At 53.6% G+C, this 25,669-nt stretch overlaps 1 protein-coding gene across 7 annotated transcripts; it reads right to left on the reverse strand.

Moving 5' to 3' along the window:
- Positions 1 to 8: 8 nt before the first annotated feature.
- Dhx34 (DExH-box helicase 34) lies at positions 9 to 25,439 on the reverse strand. 7 transcript variants are annotated; one of them, NM_001271452.1, is made up of 17 exons: positions 24,223 to 24,255; positions 20,806 to 21,736; positions 18,815 to 19,126; positions 17,601 to 17,855; positions 16,679 to 16,781; positions 15,185 to 15,402; positions 12,974 to 13,148; positions 8,934 to 9,127; positions 8,351 to 8,452; positions 6,669 to 6,902; positions 6,297 to 6,470; positions 5,871 to 5,988; positions 4,529 to 4,635; positions 2,406 to 2,690; positions 1,614 to 1,790; positions 1,335 to 1,470; positions 9 to 291 (listed from the first exon to the last, which is right to left on the reverse strand). In NM_001271452.1, the coding sequence occupies exons 2-17, from the start codon at positions 21,511 to 21,513 to the stop codon at positions 158 to 160; spliced, it is 3,432 nt and encodes a 1,143-aa protein (NP_001258381.1). In that variant the 5' UTR covers positions 21,514 to 21,736; positions 24,223 to 24,255; the 3' UTR covers positions 9 to 157. The 7 variants fall into 7 exon arrangements, with proteins under 7 accessions (NP_001258381.1, XP_038946776.1, XP_038946786.1 ...); XM_039090848.2 differs by having other exon boundaries at positions 71 to 291; positions 20,806 to 21,744; positions 24,223 to 25,242; XM_039090858.2 differs by having other exon boundaries at positions 71 to 291; positions 20,806 to 21,744; positions 23,294 to 24,240.
- Positions 25,440 to 25,669: the final 230 nt, after the last annotated feature.

Here is a 25,669-nt window from a genome sequence, read left to right on the forward strand (position 1 = left end):
AATTTTTTAAAAAAAGCTTGCCCTGATGAAGACAGGCTGTGTTTCTTCCCACTGAGGGAGGCACAGGTTCTGAAGCAAAGTCTGACTTTATTTGCCTGGACACATGTCTGACCCCCACTTGGGGTGCTCAGGGGAGCTCTGGCCATGAGGTGCCGGCTCACACATGCTGCCTTCGATGTCTCAGCACCTCCGTGGGAGTGAAGAGGAAGTCCTGCCCGCACACCTGACAGTGGTAGGGCCTCTGCAGGGCTGATGTCTTCTGCGTTGGTACAGGAGCAGCCTCCTCAGACCCTGGAGAGGAAAGGGATGGCTCTGGTTCCCATCCGACCCTGTGCCCGTAAGCCAGGTTGGCCCCAGCACTGGGGGCCCACAGCCACAGTCTCCACTGTGGAGTGGCACTGTGGCACTATAGCAGATGAGACAGCACACTAAGACAGAAGTGGCTGTGGACAAGGAAAATGTGATCCCCACTGAAGAGAAAACAGGACAAGAACTGGCCTGCGAGGTCCTCCTTCCCTGACCAACTGGGCTTCAAGGATTGTGTGTGGTCCCAGCCAGGGCCCGGGTGGCTGCTGGTCCCCAGAATCCAGCAAGTCAGACCCAGGAAGCAGTGTGTGATGGACAGTGGTTAAAGATATCACTCTTGGCATACAACACACACATACAGACACACACAAACACATACAGAAGCACAGACACATACATATGCAGACACACAAAACATACACAGACATACACACAGACACCTACACATAAAAACACAAAGACACAAACACAGAGACACAAACACACACATACAAACACACACACACAAACAGACACATACATACATACACATAAAGACACACATACACAGATTCACATACACACACACAGAAACACACAGACACATATACAGACTGACACACACATATACAGACACACACATACATATACTCACACACACTCACACAGAGACACATATACAGACACACACACATAAACAGACACACACACACAGATACATATAGACACACACATACATACACACAAAGACACACATACACAGAGACATACACATACACAGACTCACATACACACACACACAGAAACACACAGACACATATACAGACTGACACACACATATACAGACACACACATACATATACTCACACACACTCACACAGAGACACATATACAGACACACGCATACAAACAAAGACGCACATACACCAGACTCACACACACACAGACACACGCTCACAGACTCACACATACATAGAGACACACACGTACATAAGACTCACACTCATACACACACACACACACACACACACACACACACACAGACTTGCCTGGACCATCACTCGGCGCCTCAGGGCAGGTGTTCTCATGAGCAATGCGCTCCAGAGGTGTAAAGGGCATGTGCAGGCCACAGTGTGGGCAAGTCCAGAAGGAGCGCAGACAGTCACTGTACAGGTCAGTGTCACTCTACAACAGAGGAAAGCTGTTGGGACTCCTGCCTCAGTGGCTGGACCCTCCCAGCCCCTCAGGGCATTAAGTGTGGCTGTGGCTGCCAGCTGGGCCTGGAGCTTCCAACCACCCATGCCAAAGCAGCAAGTGACCTCGCTCACCGTGAGGCAGTTGTAGGTGAGATAATCAGAGACAGCGTAGCCCCCCTTGGTGGGGTGTGGGGACAAGATAGAATTTCCAAAGAGACCGGGGAGACTAGGGGCGGTCGTGATGGTCTGAGGTCCCACATAGAGGTTCTGGGCTTCTAGACCAGTGAGCCTTCGGAGGCGGTAGGGAACCTGCAGAAAGGGAGAGTGAGACAGAGATGCGGTGGGCACCCCCAGGAGCCAGCTCTGCCTAAAGCCCTCCCTTGGACTCTGCCTAAGCCACTCCCCACTTGCTCTCAGACCTTTGTGGACCCGGTGGCTCCTCCAGCCACCGTCCCCAGGCTCACCCTCTCTGCCTCTAGCTGATGAGACCACAGCCAGCCCTTAGCCGCTTTGCCCTTCCTGCAAGATGCCTCAGGTCTGGTCTCCTTTCTCCACCTACTTAGGTCTGCCCTCTCCTCCTCACTGAAGTCAACCTGCATTCACCCCTCTCCCTGGACTCCCATGGCTCAGAATCAGAAGCTGTTCCCACCCATGAGAGTAGTTTCAGCCCACTCTGCCCACATCTTCCTCGCCGTCCTCACAGGAGACCCTTGGACCCTCACACTCCACACATCCTTAGCTCACACCATGCATGCAGAAGTCAGTGAGTGGCACACAGTGGTGTCTAGCAGCATGGCCTCTGGGGCAAACACCAGTGCTTCCCCTTGTCAGCCATGTGACCCCAGGTACCACTGAACCTCTCTGAATCAAAAAGCCCTTAAACGAGCCCCCACTAAGTGACGGCCCCTTCTGGCCACACAGTACCTTGGCCGCCATGAACTGCAGCAACTCCCTGCTGAGAGCAGCCACCTCCTGGGGGCTGACTGCTGGAGACTCCGGGTCTTCCTCCTGCTCCAGCTTCCGTCGCTGGGCCTGCTGGGCCAGCTGCCGGTCCAGGGCACTCTCCCAGTGGGCACGGAGCCGTAGGGAGGTTGCCAGGAGCCGGACAGCACTCTCACTATCTGCGAGCTGCAGCTCCAGCCAACCGTCAGCCACCAGGCGGGAGCAGTCGCCATTGGTGTCGATGGAGCGGCTGAACAGCAGGAGGGACTGCAAAAGAAGAGCTGTGCAGCTCAGGATGCCACCTCGGAAGCCACCTGGCTGTGTCCCTACCTACCCCTCATCCACCCATCCATCTATGCGTTCACCTGTTCATCTCATCCGCCCACCTACTATTGTCATTACTATACCCATGTCCCTCTCCCACTAATCTATCCCATCTATCTACCCATCCACCCGTCCATCTATCTACCCATCCACCCGTCCATCTATCTACCCATTCACCCGTCCACCCACGTAACCTACTGTCTGTCTCCATCTGTCTTTCACCTTCCCATCCACCCAGCTGTCCACCCATCTACCCTCATCTGTCCTTCCCTTCCCCGTCCATCCAGCTTCATGCCCACCCCACCTGTCCCCCTGCCTGCCTATCCTCCCACCTCCCTGTTCTCCTGTCCACACATCCTCCATCTGTCTACTCAATATACCCGCCCCACAATGCTGCAGGCCTCCTCTGCCATGCTCCGGGGACGTGCTGGAGACACAGTGGTCAGCACAAAGCCAGTCCTGCCACCAGCCAACATTAGAGAGACGAGGACAAAATTAAAGAGTGGAATGCCCTACAAACCTGAGTCAAGGCACCTTAGGGGGTCACAAAAAGGGAGCATGACCAAAGGAAGTAGTTAACTGGTGATGCATGTTTTAATCCCAGTCCTTGGAGGCTGAGGCAGGAAGATAGAGGCGGGAAAGACCCCCAGGTAGAGAGGCACATGGGGTCCGGACACCATGGCAGAGCCAATCCCACAAGAAGAGTAGGGCTGGCTATGGGTGATGGCTGGAGACTGGTGGTGTCCATTTGAGATTCCTCATCACTAGCAAGGAGGAACGAGAAGTGGGGGAGGAGGATCCAGCATCACCCCAAATGCGCACGTCTCCTTCCCACCACCTCACCGCTGTCCCACACTGTCCCTTCCTCTGTAGTAAGCGGGAGCCCTGGATGTACTGCTTCCCACTGCACGTGAGCCCCATCAGGCTGACACAGATCCCCAGCCTCACAGACATGGTGGCTGGCACAGGGGAAAGGCCTCAGTGGAGGTCTGAGGCCCCTACGCAGGTGCTTGCCCGTCCCCGGGAACAAAGCCAGAGGGGTCTGAATAGCACAGACATCTGACTGATGGGAGGATCCGTTGGGGCAGCACGTGACTCTGGAGCTGTGGTCTACCTCTCCCTGTGTGGCCCAGGAGGTGACTCGACCTCAGCTTCCTGTTGGTAGAGCAGAACACCTAGCCCATGGAGGTAACTGTGGGTAGGCCTGGCACTTTCCTTAGCCTCTTCCTGGCCAAGGCTCGGCTTCCCACAACCACCACATCAAAGCTGGTCCCAGTCTCCAGCCATACGCAGCAGCGCACCCCTGCCTTGGGGCCTTGGCACATGCTGGCCCTCAGCTAAGGATATTCCTGATGCCTTCAGGACTGCAGCCAGTCAGCACATCCCATCAGCTCGTGTCGTACCACTCAGTGCCCCCACTTGCCCTAATTTTCCTGGTCATTTTTTTTTAACACAATTTCAAATAGCCCAGGCTGGCTTCGAACTCATGAACCACCTACTGGGATGATAGATGTTCACGTGTGCTTCCGGTTTCCCTTGAAGACATGACATAAGCTTTCCCCCAACTGTGAGCCCAGAGGGGCAGGAGAGGATGTGACTCCTCGGTATGCCTCTGGGTGCTGGGGACAGTGCTTGGTGACAGCAGACACTCAGCAAGTAACTGAGCATAGAACCACAAAGGAGAACCACCCAAAGCTGCTGCAGACCATGCCAGAAGCCAGTGGGGGCAGAGGGCGGCTCCTCCAGGCAACTGTCCAATCCCAGTCAAGGCAGAGGCCTACCTGGAGGGCGGGGATGCGGACGCAGTTCACCAGGTATGGCTTGTTGGTCTCCAGCAGGGAGACGAAGGCCAGCAGCTGGTGCTTGCAGCTCATTTGGTCCTTGCCGTCTGAAAAGCAAAAGAGGCATCTCAGGCCCCTCTGACTCCCCCTCACCCATGGCCACCCGTCCAGCACTCAGGGCCCATGGTCACACAGCACGCAGACCACACGCCCTTGGCGGTAGACAACTTTGGGTTATTACAAACACTGTCGCAGCCTGTAGTGGCTGACACTAAGGAACGGCTCTCCACCTTGATGGGGTGGGTCGTGGGCGCTATCCTGACACATACAGCCCTTGTTATTATTAAATGACATGAAGTCTGCCGTGTGCTTTAAAATGCTCCAGCAAGGGCTGGTGACATGGCTCAGTTGGTAAAGGCGCTTGCTGCCAAGTCTGACAACTTGAGTTCAATTCCCCGGGACCCACACGGTAGAAGGAGCGCTGACTCCCTCAGGCTGACCTCTGCCTGCAACGCATGCAGTGGTGACATATGCGCGGTGACATGTGCACCCTCCAACACGCACAGAGTACATACGTGTAGAAGTGTTACTTCTGAAAACACAATGCTCCAGCAAACACCGAGAAGGGAAAAATGACCCCGACCCTCCAGGTAGCGAGTAAGGGGACAGACACAACAAGGCTGGGGACAGTGACCGCTGTCGAGGCTGCTCGAGGGCACTCACGGCTCATCGCTACCTCGTATGGCTGGGGATTCTCAAAGTGGAGAAAAGGAGAGGCTGAGGATGTAGCCAGGTAGGGCACTTGTCTTGCTCACTTGAGTTTGTGGATTTAACACAGTACCACAAAGAATGACCACGAAGAGGGAGGAGGTAGGGTGGAAGGAAACGCTAGGGTCACAGTGACAGTGCCTAACGATGTTCATTCTTCCCTCCACCCTGCCAATCTGAAGCCTTGATGTCTTTTTCTGTGACCATCTCCCCTTCTCCACAGCCAAGGAAGCTGAGCTGGCTCTCACTGTTGGTCTGCAGGAGCCCAAGGCTCTGCCTGTTGCTGCATGTCTGCACGAAAGCCTGGGGTGGGGGGACACACGACACCTCCCTCCTCAGGACCAAGCTGAGGCTCGCTCTCAGCCTGACCAGCATAGTGCAAGCTGCAGGGCCGCAGTGGCTGGGGACGTTCAGCACAGTGTACTGTCCTCAGCCCGCTGGCTTCCCCTGGAGCTTCCCTCCCACAACACAGCACAAACAGGAGATGAGAAGGCACCCAGCCCAGGGAGTGCCCGAGTGAGGGGCCTGAGCTGGAGGTGCCGCCATCCCTCACGTGCCGCCAGGCTCACTGTACCTTGGCTCCCTTCTCGGCCTGAGGCCTCCGGCCCCTGTGTGTGCAGTACCTCAGGGCTGTTGGCAAAGACACAGGTGGGGTGCAGCACGGTGCCCTGCTTGGCCTGCGTGTGGAAAATCTGTAGAGGCCAAAGGCAAGTGCTGGAACAGAGGCCCCACAGAAATAAATACCAGGTTCCCCTTTCTCCTCCCCTGGGACAAGTTCCTTCTCCATGACTGTACTCAGGTGCCTCCTCATCCACAAAGTAAGTTCTCTGGACTCCTGCCCAAGCCAGGTCTGACCCTCTGCCTTGTCCTCCTCCAGCCCTGTCCCCTCTGGCTAGTGTACAGAGTGGCCAAAGGACAAAGCCAAGGGTCTCTCTGTCACACTAAATTCCCGGAACACAGTGGGTACTCAGGAAACACATTAAGAGAGTAGGAACCCTACCTGGTCCGAGTCCTTGCGGCCACTGTTGAATGCATCGGGCACAGCCAGCTGTGGGTACAGGCCCCGCCCAAGCACCAGCTTGAGCAGGGCCAGCTGGTCTCGGGTCAGGTCCTGGGCTGAGCTGGCAGCTGCCTGGAGTTGCTCCAGGTTGTGGCGAAGCTTGAATTTCACATCCTGTAAAGGCAAGGGTAGGTGGTGGCTCTGAGTGATGCCCACCCCTGCTCTTCAAGGTGCTATGTTAAGATGCGCAGGTCGGGAGGGGCTGCAGACATCATTCAGGCAGAGGGCGAGGCTCTTCAATCCCTTGGGGGTGTCTGTGTCTCCTGTGTTCCATGCCCCTTCATGCCCCCGACCAGGACCTGGCTGTCCCACCTGGATGTCAACGCTGTCAGCCCGCTGGGAGGCAGAGCCCTCATGGTCCTCGTCGCTGGAGCAGCCGTCTTCCTGCAGCCTCAGTACCTTGCGCCTGCGTCCCCCACCCTCCTCATGCTGCCTCTTCAGCTGATGCAGGGTCTGGCGCTCTCGCCGCTGCTGCAGCCGACTGTAGCTGTCCCTTGGGGCTACTACCTGGGCCCCCCTCAGCAGCCCATGATCCTCCAACAGCTCCTGTAAACAAGAAGGGCACAGGTGAGCGGGCAGTTAGTGGACTCTGGGCTGACACAGGCTAGAGGCTGGTGTGTGATAACTGCCTGGTATGTTCTCCTCAGTGTACAGTGAGGGTATCCCCACACCTCCCAAGGCCGGGGCTCCATCCAGTCCTTCGCCCCAGCCTTGAGTTCTGTGCCCTGGGAACAGCTCTTACTCGTTAGCCCTGGAATATCTGGTCAGGCACAGATGGCTCACAGGAAGGTCATGGCAGCTGTTCCCAGAGCTGCCTGCAGGCTCACTTGAGGACTAGCATGGGGCACAGGTTCTCTGGCCTGAGAAGATTCCTCTCAAAGCTGGGCTGTGCCTGGGAACCTGTCAGGAATGCCAAATCTCAAACCAGATCTGGCTATGCATACCTGTTATTCCAGCACTGAAGAGGCTGAGGCAGGAAAATCATGGGTTTGGGGCTAGGCTGGCCTACATAAGACCCTACAGCTGGAGAGATGGCTCAGTGGTTAAGGGTACTGACTGCTCTTCCAGAGGTCCTGAGTTCAAATCCCAGCAACCACATGGTGGCTCACAACCATCTGTAAAGGGGTCCGATGCCCTCTTCTGGTGTGTCTGAAGACAGCGACGGTGTGCCCATATAAATAAAATAAATAATAAGACCCTATAAAGAAAAGAGGGTCTGGGAGTTTCTGCTCAGTGATAAAGCACTTACCTAGCATCAACGAGGCCCTGGGTTCAAGACTAACAAGGGTAGAACCAAAGCTCTAGAAGCTGCAGACAAGGGCGGGGAATGACTGAGCCCAACACTGAGACACTAGAAAGGTTTTGGAGCCCCAAGTGGCCCACCTGCTGTGGAGCCTTAGACTACCCCAGGGACTCCTATTGCCTCCATGCTACAGACCACTGCAAACTCTGATGTCCCTGAGCTTCTGGTAGTGAGGGAGAGATGCACAGAACAGAAGCCACACAACAATGGAGAGCCCATCTGTCCTCAGTCACCTCCGGTGACCACAGTGACACACTGCCCACACAGCCTGCCACATGAACAAAAGGTGGCATCTGGAGCTATGTGTACTTGTCATTGAGACTGAAGAGTGACATGACTCATCTTCCAGGGGAAGCTAAGGCCCAAGGGTTACAGTGGAGGGTAGGGCCTCGGGGGAACCACAGAGAGAACATGGCAGAGCCAGGAAATGCCACTTGATGTTGGACTGCAGACACAGTGGCTGTCCTGTCACCCTGAATGTTCCCCCACCCCCACCCCAGCACTCAGCCTGAGTGGCAGGTCAATACCCTGGGGCCAAGGTGGGCTTCTCCCTCAGGACACCATACAGCCAATGACCCATGTGCCTTTCCCAGGAACCCTCCTCAAGGTCCACGCGCTGTCCCAGTCCTGCTCCCCTTATGGGACAGTGATGTGGTGAGGCCCTGGTCACCCGGAAGGGTCTGGTCCCCACCTTGAACTGTCGCCGTAGGTTGGCCATCTCATACAACCGGTGCTCCTCCACACCCCGGCGGCGGCACCACTTGCGAGAGTTTCCGCTCCGCTCAGACTTCACCTGGTTGAGGGGCAGACACCTGAGTGATTGAACCTGGCTCGCTCTAGGAGCAAGCCCCAGTGGGGGAGGCTCTGAAGGAGGGGTGGGCTGGGGGCCGCCCTAAGGGACCCTCCTAGCCTCTTTCCAGGACTCAGCCCCAGTTCTGTACCCCGACAGGAGCATCTTGATAGCACGCTGGGTTGGGTGTCTTGGGTCCTCACCCTGAACTGCCACTGATGAGGGCTCAGGAGTGGTGGACTGGGTACACAGTGTCCCCCAAGAAGGTTGGCTTTTCTCTAGACAGCACTGGGTTCTGTTGGGCTCCCTGTGGATCCTGAGCTGGACGCTGGCTGCCACACCCTCACCCCCACCCCTGGCCCCAGAGCATGAATGGCAGGGACAGGGATTCTTTGGGTCGATTCAGAGCTCAGAAACATGAAGCGGGGCAGCTGTAAGGTCCCCCAGTTAGGTTGAACGAAAGAGGCACCCAGCCCGGCCTCACCTGCACCCAGGCATTGAAGACATTGAAGAGCGTGAAGGGGTCACCCTGGTCGCTTTCCAGCGGCCTCCGGGCAGTGGCACAGTCCAGGTTGCTCTGGGCACTGCGGGTGAATGGTGACTGGACGCTGAGAGCAGCAGCAATGGTGAGCACAGGCTCTGCCAGGCTGAACATGGAGCCCAGGATCATCATCTTCCCTGTGGGCAGCAGGGGCAGAGCTAAGCCTCGGGAAACTCAGCTCTCTGCTCTGGGGGATTCAGAGGCCCTGATCTCACCTCCTTCTCCATTGCTTACAGAGAGCCTTGGGAACCAAATGGGCCGGTGCAAACCCAAGAGCTGAGATTTGTGGTCACAGAGCCTTGGGAAAGAGCCTCCGTTTCCCCATCTGTCCACTAGAGGGCACTGCCGAAGTCCCTACATCCTTCAGCTCACAGGGCCCTTTTTAGTGCTTTGAGCTACCGGACTTCCACCAGCCCTTCCTGGCTTGATTTCCTTGGCTCCCCGTGGCCACAGCTCTCCTCCCCTAGTGAGACCTGCACACAGCCTGCCCTGGTCTGTCCCCGTGCTGACTGTGCTGAGGAGGAAAAAGAAGAAGAGGAGGAGGAAGAAGGAGGCAAGAGTAGAAAAATGGGGGTGGAGGGTAGCTGAAAGGAAGGTGAAGCAGGACAGGGAAGGTCGCGGGTCATGGATAGGCTGTTTAGAAACCGCACCGTGGAAACCCATGTCCGAGACCCGTGTGGACTTCCTGGGAGCTCAGGCCGTATCTGCCTGCTCCTGTCACATGCCTATGCATCCTCACTGCCCTGCCCCCCAGTGTGAAAGGCACTGAAGCAAGGCTGCAGTGAGGCTGCATGAGGCCCCAGCACGCCAAGATCCGCCCTGTCCCTATCACTCTCCTGTTCTGTGTCTGTGAGACACAGCAGTGGGCTTCCCAGGACTGTCCCGAGACCATCTGTGTCTCACTGCGAGACACTCAGAGCCAGTCTATCGGGGGTCATCTGTGCCGAGTGCCCTCTGCTCTGCCACTGCACGTGCTCGCTTCCCCGGGAGACAAGTGGGTCACAGACTCGTGCCCACCCCTCATGTCGTGGAGCGTGATGCCAACAAGCTCTACGGCTCCCCTGACGGTGCCTGCTCCACGCCCTGGAGCACGTGCAGCTCCCTAGCTGAGTTTGCTTCCTGTCTATCCTGAGGATCAGAGGCCGCGTCCTCACCAGGAGCAGAGGAAACGGGGTGAGAGCCTGGCGCTCCCCTGGCACAGCACAGCAAGAGCCCCCAGGAATGCTCTTCATCCCTCAGCTCTGCTCTGTCCTTCACTTTAGCCTGAGCTCCCTCTAAACAGGCAAAACCAGCCATCTGCTTAGCCACTGAGGGGCCCAGAGACCACGGCACCCAGCCTCTTCAGGCTGCTCTGCCGGGGACGTGAGAGGTCACCTCGGCCACAGAGTTGGGCAGTGGTGCGTGGGTGGCCCTGCTGAGGAGCATAAAATGTGGGCTGTGGTGGAAGCAGAACACTGTGGGTCAGGAGAACTGAGGTACAAGAGTGACTCAGAATGAGCAAGAGGAAGACACAGCTTGACACATCCGACGACAACCCAGGACCAGCAGGGCAGAGCCGCCAGGGACAAGGCTGTACAGAGAAGTGGGTGTGTCTGAGCTGTGGAAAGGTCACCTGCTGACCTTCCTCTGGGGTCCGGCTGGTCAAAGGCCTATCAGATCTTGTTCAGTCAGGCACCTTCACCTTTCCCTCAGGCGTGCCCGCTCCCAGTGTTAGCACCTGCAATGGAGTTGATAACTGGCCTAAGGCCCCCGAGAGTGTCATGGGCAGGACGGAGTTGGTAGGCCACTCCCTCGGGGCAAATGCCCCTTCTTGGTAATGGGTAGACAGGCTCACCCCATCCGCTCCAGGACACTGAACTTCAACAGTGCAGAGTTAGAGATGACATAGGCTTTACTGGGCCCCAGACCTGGTCCATCTCCTGACTCACCAGACTGATCTCTTCTTCTGCTCACCCCCTACACACACACACACACAGAGCAGAGTTCTCCTTAAACACTCCAGTCTTTCACCCAAAGCTCTCACTGACCCCAAGCCAGCGGCAGCACTGTCCCTGCCTGCCATCAGGCCTCTGCTCGGGTGCCAGTTTAGCCCCATTGCTGCCTGGTGCCCTCACGGGCGATGTGCTGTGTCCCCCAGGAGTAGACCTGCCCTCCCCCTGTGCATGTGCGAGCTCCTTGAGAGTGGGGTTGGCTCTTCTCTGTCCCACTGGCTTCTCATACTCCTGGCTCATGGCCACTAATGATGAGGCTAGGGGCTAACACCATTGTGTGCACACCAAAGCTGCTAGAAGGAGCAGCTTACTGTGTCACACCCGCCAGGGGCCTCTAGTTCAGCAGCTCTCAACCTGTGAGACACGACCCCACTGGGGGCTGAACAACCCTTTCGCAGGGGTTGCGAATCAGATATCCTACATGTAAAATATTTACATTATGATTCGTAACAGTAGTAAAATTACAGCCCTGAAGCAGCAGTGAACATGATGTCATTTTGGGGGACTGTATCCATGTCAGCATGAGGAGCTGTATTAAAGGGCTGCAGTGCTAGGAAGGTTGAGAAGCTTTGGTCTGGTGGAATGATACGTACAAAGGCTAGGGGACCCCGGTATCGCAATGTTGGGGCTTTCTGTGTTTCTGGCTTCTTGACTGCATACATACAATGGATGCTTTAGACTACTAGGCAGGGATGGCTGGGAGGGGGATGGAGAGAAGGGAGCTGCAGAGCGGACGTACTCCGTTCTCGAGCACACATGAGGACATGCCAGCACGGGCACACGCCGGCTCTGCACACTGACCTGCCTGAGCGTCTGTTTCCTGTTTCTCTTCTCTCTTTTCTACTTTTTCAGTCTCACAGCATTTATTGTCACCTAGTGATAATGGGCCACTAAAACAAGATGAACAGATGAAGCTCCCAGCAGATAACACCTTTAAAAATGTGTCACTGCCTTCTCGGCTTCTCCCGCGCCTGACCATCGCTAGCTGGAAACACTTTGGAGCGGAGTAGTATTATCTCCTTTTAGTGTGATCCGACCCAGTTGTTTCCTTGACTGTTCTAGAATGAATTTCTTCTGCATCATCTAATACGAGGTTCGTGTACTCATCAAAGCCAGTGACACAACCCTCTGTCCGCACGGTCACCTGCTCAGACAAGTATCTGAAGAGGAGGTGGATGGGCTGCACCATCGCTTCCTGCACCTTCTGACCTGGCCGAGATACACGCTGGTGGAAGTCACAAAGACCACACAAGTATGAAGGCCGCCTCAGAAGGTGACCTCCAGAAGCAAGACCTGGAAACAGAAGTCAGCTTATCTTTCCTTACTTACCCTTCTAAGGTGCCCTCCTCCCCTGACCTCATCTGCCCTCTTCCTCTGCCAGCCATACAGACTTCCGCAATCACACTGGAGGGCCCCACCACAGGGCCTCTGCACTGGCTAGTCCCTCAGCCTGGCATGCCTTTCTGACACACCGGTCCAATATGGCAGCCCTGAGCGCTTAGATGAGGCTGATCCAAACGTGTGCTGGAATACAAAACGCACACTGGACTTCCGAGACTTACATGAAGAAACAACACAAATACTGCGATAGTTTTACACCAACTGCACGTTGGAAAATGTGTTGGGTGTGTTTGTTTAGGCAAAATGAATTGTCAAAAACAGGCTCTCCCAGCTCCCTTTGGATTCTCCTGTCGCCCTTTGCTGAGTCTAAAGTTACACACGATACATCTGGCTTAACGTGGGAATGCACTGCCCCTTCTGCCCACACTGCTCACACCTCATCTTCACGTCTCCAGTCTCCCCACAGCTGTCAGCTTCCCAAGAGGTGATGATGGGGCCTGGCCTTCCCTATACCTGTCCTATCCATCTCCCTGCGACCCCTGTGCACACCGCTCACTTTCCTGGTCTGGGAATGTCCTGGGAAGGTCCAGACTGGCCTACGGGTCACTAAGAACATGCAGGTCTGTGAGCTCTGCTGGACGGGATCCTTACCAATCACAACGTCTACAGGCAGCTGAGCCAGCAGGGACCCGATGGGGGTGAGGGCCTCCGAGCTGTCCAGGGCCCCCTGGTCTTGAAGATAGAGGATAGCAGTCTCCACGCTGGCAGCTGGAGGGGGCTCGATGAAGGGGAAGGTGCGTGGGTCCCCCACACTCATACTCTTCATCTGAAACGACAGGCAAATATCCTCAGGGAGCATGTGGGCCACTGTGGTACACAGACTACAGGGCGTCAGAATCACCAGACTCCAAAATGCCTGCGATGTTGAGGTCTGTCTCCCTCAAAAGTCTACTTGGATGAATTGCAATTCCTCAACCCATTAGAGCAACTGGCTACTGGTGAGTTTCCAGGGTGAGTGCACTGGGCTAATCTGAGGCACACTGGAGCTGGAATGCCCTTGACACCCTCTCTGGGTGGGGGAAGCCAGGCTACCAAGGCTATATTACCTGGACCAGTCCACCTCAGCACAAAAGTCCTTACATTGCTCCTCGGCCGGGCATGCCACCTCTGGGGGGACAGCAGCAAGCCTGTGACACATGTCTGTGCCTTTCTTACTTGTAGACTAAAGACTCCCCATCCATCTAGGGGCCCAAGAGCTGAGCCAGTTCTAGGAGATTGTACCGAGACACCCCTATCACCAGGCTCATCTCAGCATCCAGAACAAATACCTCTCCGGTGCCAAGAGAGTCCAGAGAGTCTGCCTGGACCACCTGGGTGGGGCTTGGAGGTCTGGCCGTCCACCTTGCACCTGCCATCTCACCTTCCTCCCTGTTCCCTGTGTTCCCTGATGCTGCTGAAAAGGACATCCCATGGGTAAAGCATCTTATCCCAATACTCAAGAGGCCAAGGCAGGAGAATTCTGAGTTCAAGGCCAGCCTGTGCTATAGGTGAGATCCTGCCTCAGCGCACACACACACACACACACACACACACACACACACCACACACACCACACACGCACACGCACACGCACACTGAAAAGTTGGGAAAAAGATTAAAAAAGAAGGCAAAAGCGAAGTGTGTGTACTGCTTTAGATTTTTTACACTGCTCAAGCCACAGCTTCTGCACTTGGATTTTGAGATCTAGTGACAGGCTCTCTGTATAGCTCAGACTGGCCTCAAACTCTACATCCTCCTGACTCAGCCTCCTGGGTGCTGGGATCCCAGGCATGGACCATGACGCCTGGTAGGCTGCTGTCATTTTAACTGGCAGATGGATAGTTAGCCAGCAGGTCAGAGGATCTGTCCCAGACACACCTGGGCTGGCACACACGGGTGAGTGCCTCCCTTGTGTCCTCTTCTTTTTCTTCCAGTCTTTGACAGTGAGCCCAGGGTCCTATGCCTGAGCCACACTGCCAATCTCCACTCTTCCACTCTCCACGGCACAGCCTGACCTCAGCTCACTCTGGAGCTTGCAGTGAGTTTGCAGTGTTGAGGAGGGAGCTAAGCGCTGTACTCACGAAAGGCTCCAGCTAAGCTTCAGCCTCAGTCCTGACACTAAACTCCATCCTCGCCACCCAGTCTCATCTGTGCTTGGATGGCAGAGGCTCACGAAGTCCTGGCCTTCCGAAAGGTGACGGGGCAGCCAACTGAGAACTGCTGGGACTTGTGTCAGGGTTCCACGCCTGGCTCTTCTCACTCCGGATTCTTCTCCCATGAAAGGTCTTGTGAGGAGAAGCAATGCATGCCTCATCCCAGCAATCGGGAGACAAAGGCAGGAGGACAGCTTCGAGTCAGAGGCCAGCCTAGAGGAGCCTGGGTGTGGTTCCCGCACTCCTTTAATCCCAGCATTCAGGAGGCAGAGGGAGGCAGATCTCTGTGAGTTCTAGAACAGCCGGGGCTGCAGAATATAGAAACCTTGCCTCAAACCACCCTCACCCACCAAAAGGCAAGCCTGGGCTATATAGCAAATTCTAGACCAGCCAGGTATACACAGAGATCTACTCAGAGTGAGAGCAAGAGAGCTCTGTTGGCCATCCCATGAGGATCTCTGTCACGGAATTTAAACCAAATGCTGCACTGTGAGACAAAGGTCATGGTTTAAATATCTTAAGAAATCCGGTGTCAAAAGCTCTGCTTCCAGAAGCCAAATCCCTGACTGTGCCTTTGGATCTGAGGGACAGTTCTCCAACCTGAGTGTGGACAGCCCTGGCTGGGTCAAAACCCCTCTGCACTGCTCTCCCGCAGCAAGGTGGGCCTCACCTGAAGCACCAATGCATCCAGGGCCACCCTACGAATTTCCGGGACTGGGTACGGAGCAAAGGCATCATAGTCGGATTCGGCATAGAGGCGGTAGCAGACACCGGGGCCCGTGCGGCCCGCTCGGCCCTTGCGCTGCTCAGCGCTGGCCTGGCTGATCCAGAATTCCTGCAGCCGCTGCAGTTTGGCCTGTGGGTCATAACTCATCTCCTTCACCTTCCCTGGGTGGAGAGAGGGTAGGAGTGGGTGCTGAGGAAGGCACCGAGCATGCGCAGCAGCACAAAGACCTGCTGGACACCCGCTCAACCCCATATGTGGTGCCACTCTGCACCACAACTCCTGAGAGAATATTCTAGGCCTCCCCCAACATTCTGCTGACTTCCAGAGAACGGATAATGTGTGTCCAGCATATGCTGCACCCCAACCTTTCAGAGGTGGGACCAGTGGGAGGGCTTCCCGTCACTGTGATGTGAAGGGGACAGTAGGGCTTCACCCTGCTCTGGCTCCACCCCCTTTTGCTTCCTGGCCCTGAGTGAACTGTCTTGCCATCATACACCCACACTTCGTACCACAGGTCCAAAGTCCCAGGTCCCCAGGGACAGAAGCCATGACCCAGGCACATCTCTGCAGAAGTGATGGGGCCAGGTCTGTTAGGTGGGAGGCCTTTTTTCCTTTTTTTTTTTCCTTTCTGATCTTTGCTCCTTCGGATGGAGCAGTCAACCCACACGCCCTGATTAAGTAAGCAGCCACTATGCACAGGCACAGGCATGGTCACTGGTGCTGGGAAGACAGCCACAAGCAAAGGCGCGGGTCTCCCAGGACCAAGTACACAGCCGCACAGCATCCACTATCTTTGCCTCGCTCTACTGCCTCAACGTGAAGAGCATGCCGTAGTCTAACTAACAGCACCCAAACAATGTCTCCGTGATACATGATATTATGGGATGTTTTACCTGCCATGCCACCAAGTCCTAAGGCTCTTGGGCATTCGCACTGTACCAGGTGCCCACACGCCCGCAAGAACCAGTTCACTCCTTCTTGCAACCCGAGGACAGTGTTGTCACCATTTCCATCCTACAAAAGTGTCTATGACCAGACCCGCTCTGATCAGCTCCGGCGCTATGCTAGGCTAACATACCGGTGAATCTTACGGTTGGGAACACAGAAAATAAACAGAGCCACGGATTTAAAGTACAATGCTGCCCCTGCCAGACTGTGGAAGCAGGGGTGATTATCAGATGTGAACACTTGTGTGGGCCCTGAGAAAGGCTCTCTATAAAAGAACAGAGCTCAGCAGGAGAACAGTAAGTGCGAAGGCCCTGGGGCAAATGTAAGCCCTTGGAATGTCTGGGGGATGCTGAGGTGCTGCTTGGGTTCCACAGCTCAGTACCTAGATCCCTGCAGGGGTCTAGGACTCCATGGCCACATGGCTATCTACGCCTATGTTTCTCCTGGGTCCTCCTGGTGGGAGGTGTGGGCACTGAGTGCCATCCTTACCAGAATCCACCACAAAGCGGATGCCGTCGATGGTGACTGAGGTCTCTGCAATGTTGGTGGACAGGATGCACTTCCGTACGCCAGCTGGAGCCACATCGAACACCTGGGGCAAGGGAGGAGGTCACGTCAGGAGCTAACTCAGCCCTCACTGACCTGTTTGTTTCATAGCCTCCTGGGTGTTCTAGGCATGCTTCGCCCATGGCCTAATGCAGCCTCCGCACCCTCCTGGGTACCTGCCTCACCGTCTACACATTGCCTGAGCCAACCCAGGCCTCCTCCCTCAGTTCCTCGCCCATGAACGTTTCTTAAAACATCCCTTGATGTTTACCGCCCCTAAGCCCTGGCTCCTTCCCTAGTCCAGGCCCTCTCTCTGTCTCTACCCTCCACCTGCAGAGCTGTCCTATGGCCTTCTGGTTCCAGTGGAACATGAATGCACTCCAACCCATCCCCACATGCTCCCCTCCCTGCTCAGAACTTTCCTGTGGCCCCACTGTGTGCTCAGGACAAAGCCCCACCCACTTGTCAGTCCCCCTGACTGTCTCCTGACTCCTTCACATTGACACCAAGGCGCCCGACTTGGTGCTTAGAAACGGCTAAGCATAATAGCCCAGAGCAACAGCTGTGATGACATACAGTCTGCCACATGTCCCTGTAAATGAAATTTCACTGGAATTCAGTGAGAGTGCCTATGGCCTACAAACCTGAAAGCATCTCCCTCTGGTCTTTCATAGAAAACCTGTCAACTTCTGGCTGAGATCCCCAGGACCATGTACCCTGGGTTTACAGGCTACTTAGCCATTTGATAGCCACCTTAACCCCATAGAAGCCCACGACCTGGGACTGTGGGATACAACCAATGTAGCTACACTTGCTTTGGCCTAGAGACTCGGGCCCACCCTGCTTTGCAGGCTGCACTCAGTACCTTGTCCTGGTCGGCCACAGAGAGGGCGCTGTGCAGCGGCAGCACCACCCAGCGCTGGGTGAGGGTGGCATAAGCCTGGGCAGCATCCAGCACCGTGCTGATCTCTGCCATGCCACTGAGGAAGACGAGGAGGTCTCCCCGCTCCTCGGGGGGATACTTATTGTCGATGGCCTCCAGCACCCTCAGGAAAGGCCGTGGGTCCAGCTTCTCTGACTTGGATGCTGACTGCTCTGCCTCCTGCGGCTGGTACACCACCTGAGAGAGCAAAGTGTAGCAGCAGCACGCTGTCACTGGAGCAGCAGGGGCTATGGGCTCATGGGGGTTGGGGGGGGCTGGTTGGTAGGTGGCACACTCAAGGTGGGTAACTTTTAGAGGAGATAGTGGAAACAAAAAGCAGTGAGGTGATGCAAAGGCTTCTGGGTGCTGGCAGTGCTAGAGGTTTTTAAATCCAGATGCATTACAAAGTACAAAGATGCATTAACTAACAGTACATATGCTCTTAGGGAACAGTACCCCGGGCAAGAAGAGCTGAGCCAGAGAGGGCCCCGCCCAGTACTTCTTAGGAAGCATCCACATGGGCATGCAAACCCGTAGACCACCCGAACACTGAAGTCCTGCCTGGGCGCTTGACTATAGCAACAAGGACAGAGCCTCATTACACAACGGCAACATGGGGACGGGGGAGGAGGACACATCTGACATGTAGAGTGAAAGATGCAATTAAGGGGCTGGAGAGATGGCTCAGCAGTTAAGAGCACCCGACTGCTCTTCCAGAGGTCATGAGTTCAATTCCCAGCAACCACATGGTGGCTCACAACCATCTGTAAAGAGATCTGATGCCCTCTTCTGGTGTATCTGAAGACAGCTACAGTGTACTTATATATAATAAATAAAATAAATCTTAAAAAAAAAAAAAAAAAAAACACTTAAAAAAAAAAAAGAAAGAAAGAAAGATGCAATTAAAGGTTCTATGACGGCAAATCATCCAGCCCAAAACCTCAAGCTGGATCCCTGTGAGAGCCCTCCCCCACAAGATGGTAGAGCTGTGAGGAGGAGAAGCCTAAAGCCCTGAAGACTGCATAGAACAGAGCGGTCTTTCTCTCTGAAGAGCCTAATGGGCTGGAATGACGAAGGACCAGATGCTTTAACAAGAGGGGCTGTCGGCCACAGAGACAGTAGGAGACGGAGTCTCAGGAGGCCACAGCAGTGCTCACCGTAATGGGGAAGAGCCTCCCAGGCACCTGCACCACAGGAGCATGGCTGAAGTAGCTGGAGAAGAGAGAGATGTTGATGGTGGCCGACATGAGGATGACCTTGAGGTCAGGCCGTTGGGGCAGCAGGCGCTGCAGGACGCCCAACAGGAAGTCATTGTGCAGGTGTCGCTCGTGCACCTCATCCACAATCAGGACCTGGTACTGGGGCAGCCTGGGCTCACACTGGATCTGGCGAAGGAGCAGCCCCACCGTCAGGAACACAATCTTGGTGGCTGCTGACCGAGTGCTTTCAAAGCGGATCTGGTAGCCAACCTGGGGTGGGAGGAAGGAAAGCGTCAGGTCAGGAGAGACCATGACAAACAGCGCAGGCACCAGAGCTTCTCCCTGTCCTACATGCAGGTCTGAGGCAGAGCCATGGCTGCTGGTCAGACTGGAATCCTGCATGATTGGTGTGGAATCACGGTTCTGCTAGGCACACAAGGCCCCCTAGGAACTGGATTTCCTCCCCTGGATGCATGATCACTTGTAGTTATGCTCTCTCCATGTCTGGTGCAGTTCCTGATATCAGAGCAATGGACGGGAATCCTAACGGTTATGCTTTCCCTCTCCTTTGAGTCTTTATTACGCGCCGGAAACACTACCCGGATGCTATAGTACACAGCTCATACCCTCACCCCTCACCCCACTGCCCTATCTTGACCCCACATGAGGAAACACAACCACTTAACAGGTAACAGATGAAACAATACTGAGAAATATTTCTTCACCCTGACCTCACGCTTCTACCACATCTTCCCCATACACACGCCCATGTCCACCACATATACATGCATATAACCACACCTCACACAGACCCATTCCTCATACACACACATCTGTACTCATATTCCCATACACGCATAGCCCCACATACACACACACCATACACTCATAGCCCCACATACAAACACACCATACACTCATAGCCCCACATACACACACACACACCATACACTCATAGCTCCACATACAAACACACCATACACTCATAGCCCCACATACACACACACACACACACCATACACTCATAGCCCCACATACAAACACACACACCATACACTCATACCCCCACATACACACCTTCTTGATGAACTCTGGCTTTAAATGCAGAGCAGAAGTTCTCTTTTTTGTTTTGTTTTGTTATTGTTGTTGTTGTTGTTTTTGTTTTTTGAGACAGGGTTTCTCTGTGTAGCCTTGGCTGTCCTAGAACTAGCTCTGTAAACCAGGTTGGCCTCAAACTCATATCCGCCTGCCTCTGCCTCTGCCTCCCTAGTGCTAGGATTAAAGGCGTGCACTACCACCACCACTGCCCAACAAGAATAGCCCAAAAGTAGGCAAAAATTCTCAAAACAGGACTCAAAGTGCACTCACCACAGGAAGAACAAGGAGAAGGCAGATGGGAGGAAAGGCTGAAGGGAGCTGCATTATAAACACAACATCAGCAGAAAATTTAAGCGGTAGAGACAGGATTAGAATCAAGAGGCTGCCAGGTGTCTTTAATCCCCGCACTTGGGAGGCAGAGGCAGGCAGATCTCTGTGAGTTCAAGGCCAGCCTGGTCTACACAGTGAGACTCTGTCTCAAAATGAGATCCAAGCGTTCTAGAGCTTAGAGGACAGCAACAGGCTTGGAATGCAGCCCCATGACAGAGCAACTGTCTATTGTGAATGAGACCCTAGTTCAATCCCAGCACTCACACACACTCACACACACACAAACAAAAACCTGTCTTCAATCAGAACATTCTAATGGCTGCTAGGAAGTGAGATGGCTGAGCATTACAGATGTTTCATCTGCCTAGCTGTTAGCTATACTGGTTGATGCTAGTTGCCTCTTATCATCTGTAAAAGTCATCTCTGGTTCAGCGCCTAAGTGTTAACTTTTACGCATACTGCCACAAGGACTATCAAATCATTCCACAGTGGAAAACCTGGGAACCTGGTGTGCTGCCCACCTGGGAGCCATACTGACTGAGGCTCTCGAAGCCAACTCGCTTGGCCAGTGAGATGCAGGCGATTCTCCGGGGCTGGGTGCATGCCACGTGACTGAAGCCGGCAGCTAGTAAGTACTGGGGCACCTGAGTGGACTTGCCACAGCCCGTGTCCCCGGCCACCACCACCACCTGGTGTTCCTTCAGCGTCTGTAGGATGCGGTTCCCGTACTGGGCGATGGGAAGCGCGGCACGTTCACGCTGAAGTTTGGCGAGCCGCCCAAAAGCTTGCTTCTGCTGGAAGTCTAGGTAGTGAAGCAGTGCACGGCGAAATTCAGACACTCTTTCGGGGGGCAGCCCCTTGCCGGGCCCATGACGACCCCGAGTGTCCGGGCCGAGAATGGAGAGGTTGATGCGGTAGCGTGGGTCATAAGTGCAAGGTAGGTCAGCTAAAGCAGCGATGCCATGTTTGGGCTGACCAGGGTCCTTCTCCTTCTGGGAGGTCTTGAGGTGCTGGTATTTCTGCAGGCGTTCAAAGAAAGCCCAGAACTTCTGACACTCCTCTGAACCACGGCGGATATAATCCTCATCGCGGAAGAATACATCTTCCAAGAGGCAACGAGTCTCTGGACAATTCCAGTCCCATTTCTCCGGGGCCTCTTCCTTCCTGGGAGCTCGATGGTGGTCTCGGTCTCGGTGGTCCCTCCCCTCCCTTGTCCTGGGAGGAGGCATGGTTCCTATCAAAGTGCTGTCACTAAAGTAGTCTCACCTAGCTCCCACACCCAAGAACTGCTTTCTCTTCAAAGAGTGAACTCTCCTTTCCTTGTACAGGGGCACTGTGGATGGCAGGGAGGGTAGCCAGGGGTCTGGTGGGTAGGTGGGGACGCCCAAAGCACTTCATGACTCCTGCAGTGATCTCTGGAAGGGACAAGGGTTCATTCTGGACTTCCAGGTCCTGAATGTCTGGAGAAGGAAAGAGAAGATATCCACTCACTTTTAGAACCTCAGTTAAAAGTCTGCTATTCTTCAAGCACAGGACGAGGAGGCCACAAACGCTATTACATGCGGGTCACATGGACAATCAACAGGGGAATCTTGTAAGAAGGAAGACAGAGGGCTGGAGAGATGGCTCAGCGGTTAAGAGCACAGACTGGTCTTTCAGAGGTCCTGAGTTCAAATCCCAGCAACCACATGGTGGCTCACAACCATCTGTAATGGGATCAGATGTCTTCTCACAACCATCTATAATGGGATCAGATGTCTTCTTCTCGTGTGTCTGAAGACAGTAACACTGTACTTAAATACATAAAATAAAATAAATCTTTAAAAAAATTTTTAAAAAAAGGAAGGCAGAAACAACGAAAATAGGGTACAGACTTTTCATCCGGGGTCCATCGGGTTTCACAACACTGGAGTCCCCGGAACTTGAATGGAATATATCTATGGTGCTAGAAATTGGTTGTGCCTGCCTGGCATATGCCATCTTTTGCCTGGTAAGTTTCCATCTTCCTTCAGAGAATAGCTCATCACATATACACGGCTCTCACAGTTTAGGCAAACAAAGGCCCAGTCAGCCATGCTATCCTTTTTAGTCTGAGGAATGGACACAAGACCCAGGTAGGTCCCTACTCTGGAGTTTACACCTTCATCAGGAGAAAGAAGCCCTCTGTTTTTATCTGTTCTAACTAGACAAGCTGGGTTAAACCTGAACCCATTCAGAGTAGCTCTGGGGTATGAATCTTTCCTAGATATGTACCTGTAGCCCTGCACAGTGGGAACACACAGGGATGGCCACTGTGAGGGGGACGGGAGATGCCTGACAATATCATTAGTGTTCAAGGCTTAGTTCCAGTCAACCCTCCACTTCTTGGCTATGTAAGAGGATGAATTCTACTTCCCTACCCCTCGCACATCATACACACATGCTCCACCACTGAGCCATTCTGCTTAAAGTCAGAATCTTGTCTGTCAGCTGAAGAAAACTCATAATGAAGCACAGATAGCTGTGTGCACAATTTTCTAGAGGGAAGTTCCTCATTTTTCCTTATTTTTTAAAGATGTATCTTATTCTGTATGTGTTTTGTATATATACAACATTGATGCCTGATGGTGTTAGAGCTACCTTTGAGTGTCCAGTGAGGAAGACCTTGTGAAGTGGTGGGGCGATACCTACAGACACCGCAGACACCATGCAGAGTACAACACTTGTGAGTAAAGACTGAAGCTTGCTGATGACAGGGCTTAGAGAACTCTAGTCTAGAAGGGAATGAGGACCACACCTTGGTAGAAAATAGAGCCAGTGATCCTCAGGAACAGACAGGGGCAGCAAGGAGAGAGCTCCTTTTAGACAACAAAATGCCTACTCCTGCTAGGCCAACATCAGCAGCCACAGCTACCAAGGAGTCGGTTCCTCAAGCATTCCTTCACTTGATTTAGGTTTGAGTTGGGGGGTCTCATGTAGTTCAGCCTGACCTTGAACTCTCCACACTGGTAAGGATGACCTTGAACTCACCATATACTCTCCAGCACCCAAGTGCTGGGATTGCAGGTAAGCACCATTATGTCCAAGTATGGTTTACTGGGCTATCCTCCCAATACGTCTGTCTCTGTCTATCTCTCTGTCTCTCTCTCTCTCTCTGTCTTCTCTCTCTCCTCTCTTCCTCACACCTCCATTTGACTTTCTCTGCCTTTGCCATTTTGCTTCAACTTTTATTTTTCTCAGATTTATTTATTTCTGGAGACAAGAGTTATCCGATGTAGTTGGCCTTTAAATCACAATCCTCCTGCTTCAGCCCAGTTCTCAGATTTCCCACCTAGCTCCTGGTCCTCTATTTATGTTTACAATTCTCCAGTCAATACTTTTATCTACTTGTGGTCTCTTTCTTTACAGCTACCACCAGGGTATTTTTGTCTGTGTAGTCTCAATCACGTATGTATACATATTTGTTCACGTTCTCACGACACTAAGTAAACACTATCTCCACTCTATTTTGCTAAGCTAAATATGCAGTACGAGGAATGCAAATTTAGGGTGTGTTTCTTCCTTTTTCAGCACAACTCTCCCATCACCTCCAACTTTTAAGGCTGTTTCAAACTCCATCTTTCCATAACTGTGGGTCTCACCACCATCCAGGCTTTTCGCCAATCTGTTCCTGGAGCCCTTGTGAGCCTCTCTTAGGGGCACCCCATCACCCTGGTCCCCTTTTCTTTCCCTTTCCCAGACCCTTGGTCCCTCTGTGCCGCCACTCGGTTAAGTTCCGGGCCTCTTGGTCCTCCCGCTTCTAAGAATCACGCACTACCAGAGCTCCCTGGGTTCTGGCACGTCCCTTCATTATATTAGGATTCTCTTAACTCCCCGGCTCGCTCGAAACCAGCCTCAATAGTGCCTGCAGCGGACACCAAAGCCACGCATACACCCCGCACACACGCCCCGCCCCTTACCTCCGAAATAGCGCGGACGCCTCAACTTCCGGTTCTAAATGGTCTGCGCCTGCGCACACGCCCACAACTCTCCAGACTGCGCATGCGCAGACCGCTAGGGCGCCACCACCTCTAAATACAATTAAGCCTACTGGGGAGTAACGGGCCGGCCAATGCCCATCGCCCAAAACGCTCATGGGCACCTTGCTTCAGGCAATGTTTTGGGTGATTCGACGCCCTCTCGAGGCCAGAGAATGGGTTACAGGTAAATGCCAGTCCCTAGCTGTGACCTCTTCACAGCCTTGTACATCCAGAATTGCTAGAAAGTCAATTTCGGGTCAGCAAGGGAACTCGAACACTATTAAATCAGTCCCGTGTTGGGGATTTAGCTCAGTGGTAGAGCGCTTGCCTAGCAAGCGCAAAGCCCTGGGTTCGGTCCTCAGCTCCAAAGGGGAAAAAAAAAAAAAAAAAGAGGTTAAATCAGTCCCGTGACTAGACGAGGTGGTGTGCGCCTTAAATTCCATCACTTGGGGGTTGGGGATTTAGTTCAGTGGTAGAGCGCTTGCCTAGCGAGCGCAAGGCCCTGGGTTCGGTCCCCAGCTCCAAAAAAACAAAAAACAAAAAACAAAAAAAAAAACAAATTCCATCACTTGGAAGGCAAAGGGAGGTGGATCTCTGTGAGTTCAAGGCCATCCTGGACTGCATACTGAGACCGTCTCAAAAACCTAATTAAATTAATAAAACAGTCATGTGACCACTGTCACTATAACTCACTAATAAGTAATCAGATCTAACCCCAGCAGCCTTAAGCCTGGGGCCAGCTCTGTACTGGTCGGTTTTGTGTCCCCTTAAAGCCCTCTATTGAGCCTCAAGTGTTGAATTATTGACTAAATGTGTGAGAAAAGACTCCAAAGAGAACTACTCAGTACTCCTTGGTGTGCCAATCACTGGGGAAGTGAGCCTCAGTTTCCCCATTCATAACGTAAGAAAACTTGTTGCAAAAAAGAAAAATCACTGAAAAGTATACATAAAAATATAGAAACCAGGATGAGTTGCAGCCAGCTTTTGAGTTTTCTGCTTCCTCTTCTGGCAATGCTTCCCCTTCAGGCTCCTCCGTGCGGCTCATTTGTTTTCCCCCACTCAAGTATTATTGCACCGAAGCTATCGGCTCTGACATTGCTTCTAAAAGCAGCATCCCTCCACACCCTCCATTCCTGTCTGTGTTTCCTCAAAGAGCGGGTGTTGTTGCTCAATGTTTTATTTAATTGCTTATTCACGTATTTCAGACACGAACTTTCTGTTTTGCTTGTGCTCCAACTCTTCCTCTTCCCACTGCAGCCTCCTGAGCGCTGGAATAACGGGTGTGCTTCACCATGTCCTGTATAATCTGACTACCTCTGTGTCCTCCAGTGAGATATGCAATCCCTAGAAGCATCAAACTCATTTGTTTTGTTCACCAAAGTCTTCT

This window comes from Rattus norvegicus, chromosome 1, assembly GCF_036323735.1.
Source record: "Rattus norvegicus strain BN/NHsdMcwi chromosome 1, GRCr8, whole genome shotgun sequence".
Lineage (NCBI taxonomy): Eukaryota > Metazoa > Chordata > Mammalia > Rodentia > Muridae > Rattus > Rattus norvegicus.